The sequence below is a fragment of the Oryza sativa genome, chromosome 4 (assembly GCF_034140825.1).
Source record: "Oryza sativa Japonica Group chromosome 4, ASM3414082v1".
NCBI classification, from domain to species: Eukaryota; Viridiplantae; Streptophyta; class Magnoliopsida; order Poales; family Poaceae; genus Oryza; species Oryza sativa.
In genome coordinates this window covers 31,358,733-31,379,587 of record NC_089038.1, presented here as the reverse complement: position 1 = coordinate 31,379,587, position 20,855 = coordinate 31,358,733, and the positions used below count along the sequence as shown (strand labels likewise).

Sequence of the window (20,855 nt, the reverse complement as noted above, 5' to 3'; positions counted from 1 at the left end):
CTAACGTTCCATCAACATTGCGCGTTTCTGCACTTCTTTACGTGCAACGTACAAAGATTAATAGATTTCGAATAGATTTCGTTAATTACATGACACTTTCTAGTTATTACAGTGACATTGCATGGACTGTTATTTTATTTTTTTTCACACACACTGTTTCATGCCAAGATTGATGTATCTGGCGATATCACACGGTACTCCACCCTTAACACACTACTACTCCCATACGACGATAGTCGATAGTTGATACACATTCTCTTATTCGAAAGAAAAAAAAAGATAGACACGTTATAATTAGACATTAATTATTTTGTCGTGCATGGCCTTGTCAACCGAACACGTAGCTGTTGTCCAGCGACCTGAACACGGTGGGCTCCTCATCCATCGCCACCGCCAACTCCGGCGACACGTGCACGTACACCACCCAGTCGCCGTCGCCGCGCGCGCTGGGCATCGGCATCACGTACCCGGCGCCGGCGGGCCACGGGAAGTGGTACGACGCGAACGCCGGCGCGCCCGTCCCGAAGTCGGCCTCGCCGACGGGGAACCCCATCCCGGACGACACGATGCACGCCGCCGCGTCGCCGCCGCCGGTGCCGCCCAGGTACGCCCTCGCCGCCGCCGGCTTGGGGCGCCGCGCCTCCACCCAGTCGACGAGCCCGCGGAAGTGGTCGCCGGTGGCCGCCTCCGCCACCCACCGGTGCACGTCGCCGGCCACGTCGGCGAGCGCCGCGGCGCGCAGCTCGCCGGAGCCCATCACGCCGTACGGTATGGTCAGCACGTTGCCGAAGTAGGCCCTCATGGCGCCGTCCGGGAACATCCGGCCGCGCCCGTCGACGACGACGCCCATGCAGCACGGCCGCTCACGCTCCGCCGCCGCCGCCCTGGCGTTGAGCTGCCACAGGTGGGCCGTGAACGCCTCCAGCTTCGTGCGCCCGGGCCCCGCCGAGTCCTGCAGGGAGGCGGCGTCGGCGGCGGCGACGCGGTAGATGCGGTTGACGGCGGCCGCCGCGGCGTCGTCCGGTGGCGGAGGCGCGGAGCCGAGAGGGGCGAACAGGCGGTCGATCAGCGCGTCGGTGGACGGTGAGCGCGGCGGCGGCGGGTCGCGCGGCGCGACGATGGACCGGCGGAAGGACGGGATCGTCGGCGGAGGCGGCGCGGTGCCGCCGCCGTGACCATCGCGGGCGGCGGCGGCCCAGGCGACGAGGAACATGTTGAAGGAGTAGGCGTCGCAGACGCGGTGGTCGAAGGTGCAGCCCACGACGGCGCCGCCGCACTTGAACTTGGTCACCTGCACGTATATTAACCATGTGGATTAGTGCAGGTCAAAGAACTGACCATTTGTACCACAACAGGTCAAACAATATGATAATAATTAGTTAATTCGTCGATAGATATACCTTTCAGGTAATTTATCCTGCATGCATGAATCATATCAAGTCTACGTTTTTTCTCTCATGTTCTCCGTCTCAAAGAAAACATGTAGTAGGTTGATATGCGGTAGGTACGTCCATGTCACGTAAAGCACGTAAGTATATGTGTAATTAGTAGCCAGTGCTTGCTTGACATCATACACACATTTTCTTTCCCACATAATTTTAACGTCCAGGGGAGGGGATAACTTGATGTGATATTCAGTTATATATGCTGGAAACATATATATATACCAGCTTATTAGTTCATTAATTAGCTCTCCAGTTCCAGAAAAACAGCATCTTCATTTATTTTTTTTTTCCATGTGATAGATCAGAATTATCCTCACATACTAGTACTCCATCCGTTTCATAATACAAATCATTCTTGCATTTTTCATATTTATATTGATGTTAATAAATCTAGATATAATATGCATGTGGAAATTACTAAAATAACTTACATTGTGAAACAGAGGAAGTAGTAGTTAAGTTAGTTGGTAGATCAAATTCATATTTTTGAACTTTTTTTTAAAAAAAAGGGGCTTCCGGTAAATATATTTTCTCCCATATATATATATACCTGAACTGCCATGACGCTGGCGGCTTTCTTGGCGGGCACCAGCTTCTCGACGCGCTCGTCCACCATGCCAATCCGCAGCCCGCGCATCTCCTCGCCGGCGACCGACTCCGTGAAGTCGACGCCGCGGCCGCTGCACAGCAGCTCCGGCTCGCCGTCGCCGTTGGCCACGACCTCGCCGGCGAGCGGGTAGAACGGCACCAGCGCCTTCGCCAGCGCCTCCTTGAGCGCCGCCGCGGACGGCGCCGGGTGGCGGTAGCAAAGGAAGACGCTGACGTCGAGCGGCGGCAGGAGGAGGTCCAGGTTTGACAGCGGCAGCCGGTGCTCCTGCGTCGGCAGCGCCGGCGCCACCGTCGTCGTGACGGCGGCGGCGGCGGCCATGGCCACCTCGCCACCTTGCTCTTCCTTCACCATGTTGGATGGTATATACCTACGTGTGTAGTGTACCGGAGAGTGGAGACAGTGGAGCTCAGCTTAATTAATTAGGCCTGCAGATTCAGACACTGGATGGGTGTGGTATTTAAAGGCAGGGTGTTAGGTAAACTAGTGACCAACTTAGAATGCAATCCAGCTTAAAAAAACTGTTAATAGTACACTTACTAATCTGATGCTTTAGTCAGTTGATCATTTCATTATTAGTTCCTTGTCAGGTTAAAAAATCAGTTAAATTACTTTTGCGCAATTCACTTACCTAGCCATTTTTTTAAAGCTGGACCCCCCCTAAAGATTACCTATATTTTTGGAATACAGGGTTGGTGTACAACTATAGTGTCAATACTCAATACGTGTGGTTTGGTTGTAGCCCCCTTTCGTTTCAGATGAGAAAACACTGATGATTGTATATGCTCTTTGAAGAAAAAAGGAATACTCGTAGGACTTAAGAATAATATATGCTGCTCCCTTTATCCCATAATATAAGCGCACATGTTTTAGATTTAATTTTAAAACATTTGACTTATAATATGAATTGAATTTAATTTGCTGGATTTACATTTTAAGTTTACTTTCATATGATTATAGCTAGTTTCCTTGCTACAGATATTATAGTGTATGAAAGATTATAACTCAAAAATTAGTTTTGAAGACAATGCCTTATATCATGAGTAGGATAGATGGAATCTCTTTTAGTTGGGGAGAATTAAGATAAGTGACGCTGTAAACACTGCATAGATTTTTTTTTTAGAAACACTGCATAGATATTAGGTAGATAAATATTACTTCTATAAGATGGTTTTCCATTTCCTGCAGTTTCTCTAGCTTTCCTGCCAACAAATCTCTGTTCAGGTTCACAGTGAAAGAGCTTGGAAGAGAATCATAGAAGTCATGGTCACCTGACCTATATTTCAACTCTTGAAGCTTCATATCTCTGCTTCTGTTGAAACTTGTTTGAAATTGGGTCAAGGGTAGCGTTACTAAAGTTAGTTTTATGATGTTTCCTGCGTCGCAGTTGTGCTTAATTAGTTCTTATATCTGGATGTACAAGTATTGCGAGATGCTTTAGATGATCCTTGCTTTCATATTGTAGACTGGAGTAGTAACTATTTACAAATTATCATAAACATGAGAGAGAGAGAGAGAGAGAGAAAAAATAAGCCAATGTCCAGTTACAATATATAGCTTACTTTTTTCAACGATGTACCAGTTGAATACCCTATTTAGGAGAGCTTCTATCTTCCTTTTTATAGAATCTCCAACACTCCTAACTAGTTCAGATTATCATCTAAATTCTGACATTCCATAGTTACATAATAATAATAATAATAATAATAATAATAATAATAATAATAATAATAATAATAATAATAATAATAATAATAATAATACAAGCCATAATATGAGAAACCCAATGTTCTACCTGGTGGCTAATCACCAGCTGCTTCTCTGCATCTCGAGCTATTTAGACAAGATCAAATTCTGATATGTCACAATGAAATTTAAATCATACTAGGCTAAAGCCCGTGCGTTGCAACGGAAAACAAATTGAGTTTCTACCTTACTAAATCAATCAATAAGGTAAATCAATTAACTAGGCTAAATCAATTAATTGTTCTTTTAAGTTCTATTTTCTTTTTTTCTTCTTCTCCCTCTCAGAAACTTTTTGGGATTGTAAATATCTTCTATTGGCAATGCATTTCAGTAGGAGCCTCTCCTGCTGGTTTTTCGTAAAAAAAAAATCAATTAGCTTATTTAGTCCAAGTAATAATATTATTTTCCTTATTGAACAACCAAATGATTTTAAAATTTGAGGAAAATCAATAGTGAAATGAGAGATAACTCTTTAAAAGACTATGTAATAATATAGATTGTGGGGCTCACATGTCAGTTGTAGGGGTGGTGTGGGAATGGACACCACCACTACTAACATTTTACATAGTATAGATATAGAAAAATAGAATAAATTTCTTTAAAAAATTATAGCTTTTGATTAATGATAAACATTTTTTATTCATCAGGCGACTGTTATTCTTTTACTTTATCGTATTAGTCACCTACCTGCAGCCTATATGAAATTGAACAAATTTTAAAAAAAAACATACCTCTACAATAGGATGACGTATCGGTGTGCCAAGTGGTACTACGGGATGTTATGCTGACATGCTGACCAATGGCGACCACGGCGAAGAGTCAACCTACGAAGAAAAAAGAACAGAGCTAGCTAGCTACTCCCAGATTCGTAGTCATAGAATGGGTAGGCTGTAAAATATATTGGGATGGAGGGAGTAGACTATATTGTCGTTTAGTTTTCCAACTACAGATAATTCAGATCCTGAAAATCTTAATCGAGACCCCATGAGCCGGCCAACCACTCGAGACATGGCTCGATCGGTCGAATTGACTTCTCGGCTACACCTTCCCTTGTCACACCCACGATATATAGTGCCTCTTCTTTTGCAGCTGCGATGTGATAGTCAGATGAGGTACAGCGAATATATATCCCAGCTTTGTAATCATCGTCCGTCTCACCCCCCCCCCCCCCCCCCCCGAAAGGATAAACCGTGATCAGCAAAATAGTTACGGTAATTCCCGACTTTTTTTTTATTTTGTACAGATCGAGTCATGTGAAAATGGTTATCGATGAAAGCGACTCCGGTGCTGTACGTACACTGCTGAGAGGAGAGGTACGTCGTTCTCTATCTACAGCGCGTGCATGAGACGTACGTACGCTCGCATTGACGGCAACCAGCGAACTAACGAGATGGATGGATCATATATAATATTCGTGGTAATGACCTTTCCCTATATTTTTGGGATCAAATTAAGGGGGAAGCCAGGTTGGTCGATTTCGGTTGCCATTTTGCCAAGAGAGCGAGATCGAGTGGTGTTACATTCACCGATCCGGCAAAAATGCATGGTTGAAGCCAAGTTAACACGCATGACATCGATTGATCTCTCACGAATTCTGGCCAGTTCCGGTCCAGGCTATATATAGAGTGGTAGTTAGGTCGACCCTTTTGCTTCACTTGGTGTTAACCTCTCCGTCAGTCAGCACGGACAGTCAACTACTTCAGTTCCTCTTCGTAGATAGGATTTGCTTTTTTATAGGATGGAGTAGTACGTTTCATCCCTATTAATATCTCCACCATCGTAATAAACTGACAAGCACCCGTTGGCTGCATGTAAAATCTGATCTGTGTGCATCGATCATCAGTTTGTACGTACGCATGTCCACTGTACTCTTCCTCCTCTCATTGTCACGTCCCTTCGAAACGTCGCACAAAGCACGCGCGCGCGTGCACACAGACACCACCGTCGCACGCATGCACACGCGCACAAAACGTTAGGTGCGCGCGCAAGCGCAACAGGCTACCATAGTCCATAGCACGCAAAACACGTACGGCCGGCTTCGACGAACAGGCCATGCTGGTCAGTTGTCACTAGCTATAGCTCGTAGCTTAGGACAATTTTTTTTTTAAGAAACACATGGTACAAAATAGACGCTCACAACATATCTGTATCCATGCAGGGCCATCGATGGGGGAGAGCGAACCCGTCGACCGCACATGGCCCTTAATTTTTAGCTTAGGACAATTTTTTTTTAAAGAAACACACGGTACAAAATATACGCTCACAACACACCCGTATCCACACAGTGCCATCGATGGGGGAGAGCGAACCCGTCGACCGCACAGGGCCTCCAATTTTTGGGGGGCCCACGCCACCACCTAGGGTGGGCCACATACCTGGCGATATGCTAATGAGAGCTTCATAATACTAGAATGTGTTACCTCCAGTAATAGATTGGTTTTTATGGGACGGGGAGAGTTGGGTAGAAGCAAAACTGATGCGTCGTGAGCATCAAGCGATTGAAGATCGCATGCGTTAGTTGTGTGCATCGAGGTGTCACGAGTCATAAACGAAGGAGCGGTTTCATCATATAATTCCCACATATTGCACGTGCGTGCGTCAAGACGGCGAAGGCAGCCTGCGATCGAGCGGGCGGGCGGCGGTAGCACGTATCGCAGCAACCAACGGCGAGGCGGACAACTGGAGGCGAGCGTGGAGGCCGAGCCTAAAGCAACGTCTAGCGACTGCCGCCTGCTAGTTTCACTAATCACTTCATTAGGTAATTTATAAATTCGTGCTCCAACTACTTTCTCTAACTCCGGCGAACTCCTCTTCTTCTCCGGCACCGGCGACAACCCAAACTCTGGCAGAGGGCTGATGAATTAGGGTCCCGGGGTAGGGAGGGGTGGGAGGGGGAGGGGGAAGAAGGGGGAGTTTGCTGGGCTAAGAGGGATGGTCGTGGGAAGTAGCGGCCTGGCGGTAGGCGTCGGAGTGGGCGGGTGGCGAGGCGCCGGCGGAGCCGCGAGGACGGAGTAGGGTGGTGGGCCGGTGTTGGTGGCGGGGGCATAGCGAGCTTATGGTGGTAGATCCGGTGGCGAGGAGTCGCCGGAGACGAGGAAGACGCCGGGTTGGGAGCATCTCACTTTCGATAGCTCGAGTAGGGAGGTGAGGTGGGAGAGAGAGGATGAGGGGGAGGAGGCCGGCCGGGGGCCCTTTCCAGCGCCGTTGACACCTTCCGGCCAGCCGACGAGGCCGGGCGGCGGCGCAGAATGTGCTCACGCTGAGGAGCGGGGCGGCGTGAGGGGGAATCGGGAAAGGAGAGTTTTTTTAGGGTTTGATTGCCTGTACAAATCTTAAAGCAATAGGGTGGTTCAAAATTTACAAGATTTTTAAGGAGTATTCTGTCAAATGATATATAGACAGTCCCTTACATTATTGTGAGTAAACGAACGATTGAATGGATTACTTATTGAATCAAACACATGTCTTTGCTTTTGTTTAAAAATAGAATAGATTTGTTTCGTCAATCACCTCATCATGATTTAGGTGCTGAAAATGATGTCTTCAATAATATTAATTACGAACAATTGAAGATTTTATTTAAAAAACACTATACAGATGATGATATTTGTAAATATTGCACGAAATAATACATACTAAAGCTAAAATCATCCCTCATATATTAGATTAGATATATGAATTTTTCTTAAATTTAGGGCCTCGATTGGCATTTCGTTCCAGGGCCCCAAATTTCTGAAGACGGCCCTGTATCCACCCCTATAAATATATACACGTACACTTTATTCTTATGAACACTTTCGAAAGACTAGTCCAGTATATATTGAGATTAATGAAGTCACTATGGGTATCTCGCTGTCAACGAGTACGTCGTTTACCACTGAAATAATAATTAGTCATAAATACGAACACCCCTATTAAAATCTATAATTAACTTGAACCCGAGTGAATGGGTTTCATCACAAGAAATCTTGAGTTGCGCTCGCTTCGCAGCTTTGGGCACCCCTTTGTTGCGTGAACATTAATGCGCGATGCACTATTATCAACTAATAGTTCAGTACGACGTCGGTGTGTGTGGACAAGCCAAGTGCACGATGCTCAGGTCTCAGCTCCAGCAAACCTTGATTTTAAAATTTTGCTTGCTTGCAAATTTCAGGCGTGAGTACTCCCTGCCTTAGGTTGATTCTTGATTTGTCCCATCTCCGTGCATGTTTATGCAACGAGAAAACGAGAGGAATCCATCCAAGAATAATTAGACGCGCGGCGCAGTGTCAAGTCGCCGGCGCGCGGGTTTGGGGCAGGGCAACGTACTGGACCATGCGTGAACTTTGAGCCCAGATTAGGTGTCGGCCCGGGAGTGGATTCTAATCCCTCGAGGGGATATCCCCTCGTATATCTTTTTCTTTCAAATTCGATGCAAATAGTTGTAAAAAATTCTGAAAAAATTTGACAATGTAGAGTATAATGATACATACTAGTCCACTAAAATTCAAGTTCAAATTCGATCTACGCATCAAGAAAAAAAAGACAAATTTAGATATAAACAGTACGCTACTATTCATACGCTGAATTTGTCTTTTTTATATCTCGACGTGTGAGTTGAGTTTGGACTTAAGATTTTGTGGAGTTGTATATATGTGTTGTATGAATGTTGTCAATTTTTTCCAGAATTTTTTATAACTGTTTAGATGGTTTTTAAGCAAACGAGGAAACATCTCCTCGAGGAATTAGAATAGTTTCCCGTGTCGGCCCGACATGTTCGCCAATAGACATGGCCCAGCAGCAGACATGGCTCAGGTCGGCCCATGGTCTTGTTAACCAGAGACATACAACCATAAATCGGTTAAAATGGAGCATTTTATATTAATCGTTGGTTGAATTCAGTCGTACGTAAGTCGAACAGTTGGATAGTAAGCATAACAATTTCCTTCCATTTTGTACAAGCAATGCAACAAGACCGTTACAAACTTACAATTTACAACATACCATACGTACCACGGTACGAGGAGTACAAAACGGTATATAAATGCTTACAGCTTACAGTTACTACGACACATGTGCACGCACGCAGATGTTTGTGATGCCACGATGGTGCCATCCCGGGCACAACTTTTACCGTGTGTATTATTGTGTTTTTGCATGTGTTTACTGCTGCACCGGACCGAACACGTAGTCCGACTCGAGGGCCCTGAACACGGTGGTCTCCTCCTCCTCCATCGCCTTCACCACCTCCGCCGCCGCGTGCACGTACACCACCCAGTCGCCGTCGCCGCGCGCGCTCGGCATCGGCATCACGTACCCGGCGCCGCCCGGCCACGGGAAGTGGTAAGACGCGAACGCCGGCCGCCCCCGCCCGAAGTCCACCTCGCCGACCGGCATCCTCATCCCCGACGACACCACGCACGCCGCCGCCTCCGCGCCGCCGTCGCCGCCCAGGTAGGCCCTCGCCACCGACGGCTCCGGCCGCAGCTGCTCGACCCAGTCGACGAGGCCCCGGAAGTGGTCGCGCGTCGCCGCCTCCGCCACCCACCGGTGCACGTCGCCCGCGACGTCCGCGAGGGGCATGGCGGACAGGTCGCCGGAGCTCATGGCGCCGTAGGGGATGGTCAGCACGTTGCCGAAGTAAGCCCCCATGGCGCCGTCGCGGCGGAGGCGCGTGCGCCCGTCCACGACGACGCCCATGCAGCACGAACGGCGGTGGCGCGGCGGGGACGCCGCCGCCCTGGCGTGGAGCTGCCAGAGGTGGGCGGTGAACGCCTCCAGCTTGGTGCGCCCTGGCCCCGCCGCGGCCTGCAGCGCCGCGACGTCGGCGGCGGCCACGCGGAAGATGCGGTTGACGGCGGCGGCGGCGGCCTCCGGGGCGGAAGACGGCGGCGCCGGCACGCAGCTGACGGGGACAAAGAGCCTGTCCGAGAGCGCGTCGGGGCACGGCGGAGCCGGGCTGGTCGGCGCGAGGAAAGACCGGTCGAAGGACGGCGCCGGCGCGGCGGAGCTGCCCCGTGCGGCGGCGGCCCAGGCGACGAGGAACATGTTGAAGGAGTAGGCGTCGCAGACGCGGTGGTCGAAGGTGCAGCCCACGACGGCGCCGCCGCACTTGAACTTGGTCACCTGCAGCTCACGTGCGGATCCGATACGATCAATCAAAAAACGGAATAGCTATCCATCTGCTGACAGATTTTGTATTGGTTAATCTTGCACTTTTGCAGCCACGTGTGCAGTTGCTGCAACTGTACGAGCGACGAAAACATTTTGCTTCGCCTCTTCGCTTAAAAGAAAGACTACGTATTTATCTTTCAGTGGATTTATGGCTTCGAATATGGTAGATTTTAGCAAGATGAAATTAGAATGACAACTTGAATTATTGTTTCTGTATAAAAAAAATGAAACCATTGAATATTTATTTATAGAATGTCATTATGCAAAGTTTATTTGGAGAGCAATTCAGTTTTCTTTTGGATTATGCCTTCCCAGTAACATATATAATATTTTTTATGATTGGCTTCTGGGGGTTGATAAGAAAAAGAGTAGACTGATACTGATTCGAGCCTCTGCCTTATGTTGGGTTCTGTGGTTGAGCAGGAATGATAGGGTTTTTGACAAATCACTATATGTTTCCTATATGCAGATAATTTTCAGGGCAACATACTAACTCTGGCTAAGGGCTCAGCTACAAAAGTGTGATGAGGCCGTTGGTTGCATGCCGTACGCTTGAGACGATGGTTATGCAACTCTTTGCCAACTATGGATGGAGATTCACCGATAGACTGGAATAATGTTCTCCTTGCCTTGTTTGCCTTTCCTTCTTTTATTTAGTGTGATTGCTTTATTTTGGACTTTACTCCTCGAGAGTGCTAGACTGTAATAATTGGCTGTAGCTCTTTTGAACAAAGGCCGGGATGTTTTTATTCCATTATCTTAAAAAAAACCTGTTTTAAATAAAATAACAAAATAAAACAATAAACATATAAAAATCATACATTTAGAAAAACAATTGTTGAGAAACTATTTTTTTAACTATAAGTTGTACACACAAGAATACGAATATTGATGAAAAATTCTAAAAAAAAGTTTAAAAAAAATAGGAGTACAAAATTCTAAAAAAAGTTTTAAAAAAATAGGAGTACAAAATTCTGTCGTAACGAAAATAGCAAAATCCAAAAAAAAACGTGACGCTAACCTGCACGCACATGACGCCAGCCTTCTTCTTGGGCACGAGCTTCTCGGCGCTCTCGTCGACCACGGCAAGCCGGAGCTGACGCAGCACGGCGTCGCCGGCGGTCGCCTCGGCGAAGTCGACGCCGCGGCCGCTGCACAGGAGCTCCCCCTCGCCGCGGGTATTGGCCACGACCTCGCCGGCGAGAGGGTAGTACGCCACCAGCACCTTCGCCAGCGCGGCCTTGAGGGTCGCCGCCGGCAGCAGCGCGCCGCCGCCGCCGGAGCCCTCGCCGGCGCCGTAGCAGAAGAAGACGCCGACGTCCATGGGCGGCAGGATGAGGTCGAGGTTGGACAGCGGCAGCCGGTGCTCCTGCACCGGCAGCGCCGGCGCCACCGTCGACGCCGACGTCACCTTCACGGTCACCTCGTGGCCATGTCCATTGATAGCCTCGTGCACCATGTTTGTGTACCTGCGCGCGCGAGTGTGTCGAGAAATGTTTGGTGATCGGTTTGAGTGTGAATCATGGATGGATGTTCTATTTATAAAGGAGATGCCGGAAATCAAGGAAGTAGACTTTGATCTCTCGAGGGGATATCTCCTCGTTGTTTTTATGCCACTTAAATAGTTATGAAAAAATTTGAAAAAAAATAAGAAGATATATTAACATATCATATATCGCCCTGTAAACATACAAGTTTAAATTAAGTTGACTGTGAATATACATTAACTAGCTGTGGTTTAATTTGTTTTTTTTTCGTTACGAAATGTAGAAGTTGAATTTAAACTTACATATTTGTGTAGTGTAATATCACATGTTAATACATATTCTCTTTTTTTAAAATTTTTTTCATAACCGTTTGATTGACATGCAAATAACGAGGAGATATTACCTCGAGGGATCAAAATAGTTTCCCAGAAATCAATGCCATTCACACTATTTTTTTATACTGTTCTAGTCATTTTCAATTTGCACAATGTGATTAACAATGTAATAGTAATATGAATCAGTTCAACGCCGGAAAAAATTTAGTCGATGTTTGCACGTCATTATTAATTTCATGCACAAACAGACAATTCATTTAGTTTAGAATTGTAAGTTGGTAGGAAAAAAAAACATTAGCTATACCCTACACGGAGTCACGGAGAGTAACAGATGATGGTGAGATTTGTGGTCTGGTCCAGATGAGTGGAGAGCCCTGGAAGGTATCTGGAAAAATGCAGCGTATGGACTAGCTTAGTTGCTAGTTTTTGAAAGACCCTTTGGTTAGTTTTTCTTTGAAGACCGACTTTGGTTGCCAGTTTTACTGACCGTCAAAATTGTACTGCATATATTAAGAGATCGCAGCACGTTAATTAGCCGCGTGCACGCCGCTCAGCCCCTTCCTACAGTTGCGGAGTTTTTTTTTTCAGCCGTCGTAGTTTTCTTTTTCTAAGCCTCAGTTTTTTATTTTATTTTGCTTTTTTCTCCTTTCCCCTGGCATTGGCCAGTCTGGCCGATTGCGTGGTGTAACTATAACTCTTTTCTTCTAATATATTGACGTGCAATTTTTTTACGCGTTCGTAAATATATATATATATATATATATATATATATATATATATATATATATATATATATATATATATATATATATATATATCCATTTAACTGGGATATCTGGGTACGGAGTACATATATAAGCGCGCCACAATATTTTCAATAAGAAACTACATTTTTCTGTTCACAAATATACCCTTTTCTTTAAAATTGATTGTCAATAACAAAAATTAAGGAATAGTGTTACTAGATTTATCGTGGAACAGTATATCTTATATGTAACCCTTTCTATGTAAAATAATTGGTGTTTACAAATAATATTTGTTTAAGTTATAATTTGAAGACCGTGTTGATGTTGTTATATTTGTGGACGTAGGGTGTAGCCAAGCAATTTTGCAGAAGTATAAGCTTCTGCGTTTTCAAGCCTAATTAATTCCGTTTGAACCTGTAATGCAAGTGTGTATGACCATTCACCAACAAACATGTCCTCACATGCATGTCCAAGCATGTCTGTAGTCAGCCGTTTCTCGCCCAACACCTTCCAAGCCTTTAAACGTAGCTTAACACCATCCTTACTCATCATCATTATTATCAATTCGAAAAAGCAACAAAAGCATTTGTCAAGCCTTCCTGAAAAGGATTAACTCCGTCATTATCATTGCTCAATTGGGAGTGTTACAAACTTACAATCATATCACTTCATCAGTCAACCAAGCAAGAAGTAATTACTTGACAAACTGAAGAATCTGAAGAAATGCTAGCTTAGTCGCACCATTGCCTAAGCTAGCTATCTGAAGAATCTTGTTGACAAACTGCACGAGTTGCACAGGCGACAAACTGCCGTCGATCAGGTTTGGAAGAAAAACGGCAACGGCGACGATCATTCCACGAGCTAATTAAGCATCCTGATGAAGTCGGCCTCGATAACTATACTGCTTTTACTTGTGATCTTGTGGATCATCTAGGGAGCAAATTACAGGAAGATTACACATTCGCAGACACCTTTGATGCGCCGGCGCCATCCATCAAGTTCAGGCACTGCAGCTTTTTTGTCTCAGTTGACCTCGGTCAAACCTGCTGGTGAATACTGAAGCTGCTGAATAGATGTAGCAGAGAATCATAGTTTCCTCTGTTTCACTGATGATGCATATTAGTTATGCAGAGGTCAGGAATATTTCCTAGGTCTTGTTCGATTAATCCTTCTAAGGTTTAGGGCTTGATGTGTCTCAGTAAAGTGGTTATGAACTTCTGATCAATGCTGCATGCATGGCTGATCTTTCAGTCCACTGTTCATGGACATCCTACCAACCACAGTGACACGATGCTTGAGCTAATCACCACCTAAACAGGTTACATCTTGCATGCACTGATGAAAACGTCGCACATGAAAAAACAAGATAATTTGGTGACCGGGAAGGCAGGAAGTCAGGCTCTTTTCAACAGAAGGTGAAGAAGGAATGTGGTCAGAGCAAAGAGACCAGAAAGCCAGTGCCGAAGTAACAAGCAACCACACTCAACTAGTTAAGGAGTGGGCTAATATTAATTAATCTGAGATTATAATCTCTCTAGTTGCAACAAGAAGGTATATACAAGGTAATGCATCATCACTTGAACCCCTTCCTTTCTTGTCAATCAAAGCCTAGTAGTAAGATGTAACAGGCAAATATATTGGGTTCAGTTGGAAGATCACCAAGAAAAGGGCTCAATGCCAACGCAATGTTTTTAAACCTGAAGTTGGTCAGAGCAGATCATAACATGCTAATTAATATAATTGCTCACTGACACACATGCCATCACTTCCTTACATGCATTAGCCAGATGTGTATATGCTTATCAAGCTAGGTAGGAAAGAAGGGCATGCAGATGCAGGTGTGTCGATGATGCTCTGATGCAAGCAAATGCATTACCAGATCGGTACGGTCGGACATTGTTAGGTAGTGAATTATATGTGCAATACTTTTTGTGGTCTAGATAGTAGGTTAATTGCCTCCAGAGAGAGTTAGGCTTGCTTGCAAGTCGTAACCAATTAAGCAGTACAGATCGATTGAGTAGGTGCACTTCGTTAAACTACAACTTATCGTGTACTTAATCTACATGACGTTTATTGTTTGGGAGTTTGGTCGATCGAGTATGCATATACTAGTACGTATGTCGTTCCGATCATTTCGTTAATTACACATGTCGCCTGTTGGTTAATTAGCAGCACTAGGTACAGACATGGATAGTGCACATCTATTGAAGCAGGGGAAATTGTTCTGTCTAATAGTACCATCTGCTGATGTATTTGGCGCAAAATCAGCTCGTGTATATGCCAATACCATCACTGTAATATTATCTCATAAGCACCTTTGTGTACCAAAGTGCTTGTTTCATTTTTACACTGTTTGTTTTCCTTTTCTTACACTGTTTTTTTTCTGAAGATACTTCAAAGCACGAAGTTTGATTTTTTTTACACTATTTGTTTTACACTGGTTAGCTTATGCTTATAATCCAAAATTTAAATTTTAGAATTTGATTTTGAATTTGTTTTTTTGGCTTTTTCATTATAGTTTATTTTACAACTATTACTTTGAGTCTCTGAGGACAACTATATAAAATTTTTACCCTTAAACGATTCTTTATTTGCTAGTAACGATTCGAATGAGCATGAATAAACGAAAAAATTAGATCAAAAGAAGCGTCTTGTTCTATTGGGCCTTAAAACTTAGTCCGGAATATAATGCGAGATATCCCCGAAATAAGCCCACTTTAACTTTCTTAAAAGTAACCCGAATTTAATCCGTGACACTGAACCGCAAAACCAAATATCTTGACCCATAAATTGTTAAAACCGGTGTAATTTGACTCCCTCAGCGGTTTTGCTGATATGGCGTCTTGACCCGGTTCAACTAGCTGACTTAGCATGTGGGACCCACATGTCAGCATCACATTTTTTTCTGTCTCCTCCCTTTCTTTATTCTTCTTTTTTTTTTCCCACGCTGTCTAACCCGAGGGGTATGCGATTGGCAACGATGGCGTCGCCGCGGCCACACCTCACGGCGCCAGGGACGGTGGCCACCTTGCCTACTCCGCCGCGAGCGGCGCTTCCTAGTTCCTACCTCCGTTTCGTGTCTTCGACCACCACGGCGCTACGTCATGACGCCACCAACACCACCGTGGGCGGCACTCCTTTCCTTCGCGACAACCACCTCGCCGACGCTGTATGACGTCGAGTAGCGTGGTGCCTCCGCGGCGGGAGCCAGCTGGTGGAGACCATCGCCCCTGTTCTCGTCGTCATCGCGGAGGTTTGATGAGACGATGGTGGCGTGTCGTAAAAAAACCGCTGAGAGAGTTAAATTACACCGGTTTTAACAGCTGAGGGGCCATAATATTTGGTTTTGCGGTTAAGGTCACATATATTAGATTGGGGTCACATTTAAGGGAGTCAAAGTGGACTTATTCCGATATCCCCTAAAGGCCTCTATTTGGGCTCACATAAGCCCAAGCACACAGAGCCCGCAACATTTTTGACATGGATATACCACCTACCTTTTCCAAGGGATTCTCCACATGGGTTTGCACATGGCACATGAACACAAAGCTCCGGTCAAAAAGGAGCTGAAAGAAATTGTCTAAAACTGCGCTTTCAATTCAAGGCTGGCAAAATCCTCAAACCACGCGCTTATCTCTGGAATCTGGGAGGATTTAGAGCTAATTTTTCCGCATCCATGAATTCGAGACACACTTTGACTTTTGGCTTTTGGCTTTGACTTTGGCTTCTTCTCCTCCATTTCATCGCTCGTTCTCTCCATCCACCGCTTTGATTAGTCGGGATCTGGACAGCATCGGCGAATCATCCGCCTCCGCCTCCGCCTCCGCCTCCGCCGATCCCCCATCCATCCCGCGAGCGCCGCCGTCGTTGCTTCCGCCGCATCCTGGTGAGCACATCCTCCGCCACCGCCGCCTGCGCCGATCCCCATCCATCGCGCTCTCTACCCACGCACTTTTTTCTCGAATTTGCGCTAACCCTAGCTTCTGTTCTAGAAATTTGCCTTAACCTTAATACCAATAACAGTTTGATGGTTCCCAAAAAGGTTTGGCCCATGTTAGATCCGCCGCCACTGCTATGGAACTTATGAATCCTTCATTACTCTTTAGTTATATGTGTGTGTATGTAACAGTACGTATGTGATTAAGACCTGTTTTGCAGAGTGAGATAAGGGAGATTTTTCCTCTTTTTCAGTTTTATCTGTCCTCCATGGATGATTAACCGTGAACATATACTCTTACTAGATTTACAAAGCAAAAGAAAAATGGTGTGCGGATACTGAACAGGCAGAATTACAGGAAAAATGTAGGATTCGAGTTCCTGTTTTCAGCCTTGGGCTTCTGCAGTTTAGATACAAGAACTGTCAGGAAGATTAATCAGCTGGCTGCTGAAAGAATAACCATATTTTATCATTGCCTTGCAGATGGAGGAGGATCAATCAGCCACGTATAGCGTCGATGACGCGCTTCTGTCATCAGGTTTTGGGAGGTACCAAATATTGATTCTTTCATATGCCGGGGTCGGCTTGATTGCAGAAGCAATGGAGATGATGCTACTATCATTTGTTGGTCCATCAGTACAGTTAGAATGGAAGCTTACTTCACATCAGGAAAGCATGATTACAAGCATTGTTTTTGTTGGAATGCTAATAGGAGCTTACACTTGGGGTGTAGTTTCAGACAACTACGGAAGGAGGCAGGTCCATCTTTTACTCCAATCACTGATTTTGTTTTCTAGCACACATTATGCATAATAATTTGATCTCTTGGTGATGCTTATTGCTTTAGCTTAGCAATGGGTCACAAAAGATGGTCTGTGAACTTGTTTCCATGCACAGCTTGTTCCAGTTGATAGTTTTAGCCATAGTTATTAAGACCGGACCGGACCGGCGGTCGGACCGGGAAAAACCAGAACTGGAGCCTCTGCCGGTTCGGTCCAGTTAAAAGACCGGATATGCAATCAAGCCGGTATAAACCGGTTAGGCTGTCCGGTTTTCATGAAAAACCGCTATAGAACCGGAGAAAAAACCATGGTTGAACCGGCCTTGCGAGGGAGTGGGTGCATGCAAGGGAGCAGTCGGGGGAAAATGAGGGAAAAAGAGCCCTCACCAACCACCAGGCTATCATCCTTGTTGTGTTTGAAAGGAATGAGTAATATATTTAATAACTATTGAACCGGGTTAGACCAATGGTTCAACCGGTTGAACCAGTGAACCATCGAACCAAGAGCCTCACCGGTTCAATTACCGGTCCAGTCTCAATAACTATGGTTTTAGCTAGTAACTAACAACTGGCAAAGGTCTTAGATAATTGATCAGTTAGACATTTCTATGTTACTTTCAGAAATATCCTTGAAACCATCCCTCAAATTTATGTTCCTGAAATCATATATTTTGGTGATGCTTATTTCATGATATTGCAAACACTACCTTGATATATTCCTCTTGGTGTGCAGCACACAGGCTCATACATTCTGTTGCATTTGTAATTTACAGGAGAGGATTTCTCTTTACCGCCATCGTGACTAGTGGAGCTGGATTCCTCAGTGCTTTTGCACCTAACTATGTGTCACTAATTTCTCTAAGATTTCTAGTTGGTATTGGATTGGGAGGGGGACCTGTCCTTGCATCTTGGTTCTTGGAATTTGTTCCTGCTCCAACTAGAGGAACTTGGATGGTAGTATTTTCTGCCTTTTGGACTGTTGGGACCATCTTCGAGGCTTCTCTTGCTTGGGTATGATATTTTTCCCTGGTATTTTTAAACTGGAATATCTGTACTTTTACTTGGTGGGTTATGCAAAGGTCAATAAGAAAGTGCCCTGTTCTGCATTCTCATTCAATGAAGCCTACATTCTCATTGTGAAAATGTATGTAACTATCTTTAGGCCCTGTCATTATTGTAACTATCTTTTCATCATGCTAATTGCAGACAGTAATGCCCAAATTTGGCTGGAGGTGGTTGCTAGCATTATCTGCTGTCCCATCTTTCGTCCTGCTTTTATTTTATGTTATTACACCAGAGTCACCAAGGTTCCTATGCATGAAAGGCAGAGTAACAGAAGCCATGGATGTACTGGAGAAAATGGCTAGATTGAACAATGTACAGCTCCCCTCTGGAAGGCTTGTATCTGACAAAAACATTGAGCTAGATGAACTTTCAACATCTGAGTCTACAACACTTCTTGCTGATGCTGAAGAAGATGACACCATCATTGAAGACAAAGTTTCCAGTTTTGGAGGTTTGTCCGTCGCGAAGCTGCTGTCGCCAAAATTGATACGTGCAACTCTGCTCCTGTGGATGACTTTCTTTGGAAATGCATTTTCCTATTATGGAATTGTTCTGCTCACATCGGAGTTAAGTAACGGTAATAGGATATGTGCAAAAGAGGAGGTTGAATCCATACACTCAAATGATGCAAGCTTATACAAAAACGTTTTTATATCTAGCTTTGCAGGTTTGTTTTTTCTGTACATTATTAATTTTCTTCCAGTGCATATGATTCCCATTTTAACAACGAATGCTGCTCTGTTTTCTTGAAACAGAGATTCCAGGATCATTTTTGTCAGCCATGATTGTGGATAGGATTGGTAGAAAGCTGTCAATGGCATCAATGCTCTTCACAAGCTGTGTTTTCTTATTCCCACTAATTTTCTCCCGAACGGATATACTAACAAGAGTCTCCCTATTTGGAGCCCGGCTTTGCATATCTGCTAGCTTTACAATTGTATACATATATGCTCCAGAGGTTGGTTCAGTTCTGCTGCCTCACATGGTTCAGTAGTTCAGTGTCACTAGATAGCACATAATTTGTTTTCATTTCATCATCGTGACAACAAAATGGAAGATCAGATGTTAATGCTAACTGTTTTCTTCTCCTTGCTTCAATTTTCAGATTTACCCAACCTCTGTCAGAACAACCGGAATTGGCGTGGCGAGCTCTGTAGGTAGGATTGGAGGCATCCTCTGTCCTCTCGTCGCTGTTGCTCTAGTACACAGCTGCCAGCAGACGACAGCGATCCTTCTCTTTGAGCTTGTAATCTTCCTCTCCGGGTTGGCTGTCTCATTTTTCCCTTTTGAGACAAAAGGCTGTAGACTTAACGACACCGAAGTCGTTATGAATTGATGAGGTGATTGTATTGTCATACCATTTTTTCTGTGCTGAGTACGAAGTTCCCCTGTTAATTGAACATTTCCAGCAATGTGCTAAGGGTGATATTGTTCAGTCTTCGAAATCAATTGTTGTTACATAATAAAGCCTTTTTCTAGGTTCATGCCCCCAAAAATGTGCACGCACAAGTTTGAAGTTAAGGGGTGTTTAATTCACTACTGCGAATTTGAGATCACGTGCAGTTATACTAGGGACTGCAAGACAAGAACTGCATGTGATCTTGGTCATCTATTTTTCTTATGGAGGGTTTGAAGCTACAACACAGGAGCTACAGTAAATATGCAGTATTTCTTTTGTTTGAATAGTATCTTTGATTATCTGCCCGTTTGATTTACATCCAATGGTCCTAGTGTGACTGCAAGGTCCAGTGTCACGCCACATTTTGTTAATCTTTACCACTATATTTTATAGGTTCAGGTCGATCCATATGTAAGTGTCAAATACAACTGTGAGTCTGTGACTTCGATTAGTCATGAATGTTTGTTTGTGGACGGTCGACCAACATTTTGCTAACGAGGTGTACTTGCTTGTTCGTTGCCATGTTTGTATCGTGCCACGGGTTGCCCTGAATATACATACTATGCTACAACCAAAACGCGACGGGTTCAATTGACAGATCAGCCAAACCTTTGTTGGCAACCTTGTATGGCTTGGACGATCGAGCCATGCGGCCTGCGATCTCCAGCTGTCCGTTCTTGCCATGCGCGGGAGGAGCGGGCGGGAACCGTACGACGACGTGGCATGCGGTGTCCGGTTCGGCACTCGGCAGCACAGCGGCATCGATCGGCTGAGACACGTGGTGATGGGCGCGGATAGCATGCATCGACACGGATCGTGGGCCCTGCGGAGGGCGCGTGGGACGGATCTGGGACGTGCGTCTCTATCCGGTTGGGCCGCACGGGACCGAAGCCTTGGAGTGGCTTTACTGCCAGGCGACGTGGCAGCCATCTGTAGTATTCCCTCGGTTGAGCTAAGAGTAAGATTAATAGTATAGCCAACTACTAGTTTCAAATTATCTATGGCTAATCTAATAGCTCATTTATATAATAGTTATTATAATCTGTAAACCATTAATATATGGTCCCACCTCTCATATAACACAACGTGTTAGAGTTTATGCTGCAACTGGCTACAAATATGTAGCCCGATTTTCTTCACTCTTCTCTTCCCTT

General features: G+C 45.1%; 3 protein-coding genes across 3 annotated transcripts; 1 reads left to right on the top strand and 2 right to left on the bottom strand.

The window, feature by feature from the left end:
• Positions 1-36: 36 nt before the first annotated feature.
• LOC4336939 (coniferyl alcohol acyltransferase) lies at positions 37-2,484 on the bottom strand. The gene is made up of 2 exons (XM_015779541.3): positions 1,996-2,484; positions 37-1,291 (listed from the first exon to the last, which is right to left on the bottom strand). Exons 1-2 carry the CDS (start codon positions 2,404-2,406, stop codon positions 329-331), a joined length of 1,374 nt encoding a protein of 457 aa, XP_015635027.1. The 5' UTR covers positions 2,407-2,484; the 3' UTR covers positions 37-328.
• A 6,222-nt stretch (positions 2,485-8,706) lies between these two features.
• LOC4336938 (coniferyl alcohol acyltransferase) lies at positions 8,707-11,687 on the bottom strand. Its single transcript, XM_015779517.3, has 2 exons — positions 10,973-11,687; positions 8,707-9,903 (listed from the first exon to the last, which is right to left on the bottom strand). The coding sequence occupies exons 1-2, from the start codon at positions 11,408-11,410 to the stop codon at positions 8,941-8,943; spliced, it is 1,401 nt and encodes a 466-aa protein (XP_015635003.1). The 5' UTR covers positions 11,411-11,687; the 3' UTR covers positions 8,707-8,940.
• A 4,516-nt stretch (positions 11,688-16,203) lies between these two features.
• Positions 16,204-19,747, top strand: LOC9271195 (organic cation/carnitine transporter 7). The gene is made up of 6 exons (XM_015778362.3): positions 16,204-16,405; positions 16,940-17,211; positions 18,011-18,248; positions 18,444-18,969; positions 19,058-19,260; positions 19,408-19,747. The coding sequence occupies exons 2-6, from the start codon at positions 16,940-16,942 to the stop codon at positions 19,636-19,638; spliced, it is 1,470 nt and encodes a 489-aa protein (XP_015633848.1). The 5' UTR covers positions 16,204-16,405; the 3' UTR covers positions 19,639-19,747.
• The last annotated feature ends 1,108 nt before the right edge of the window (positions 19,748-20,855 follow it).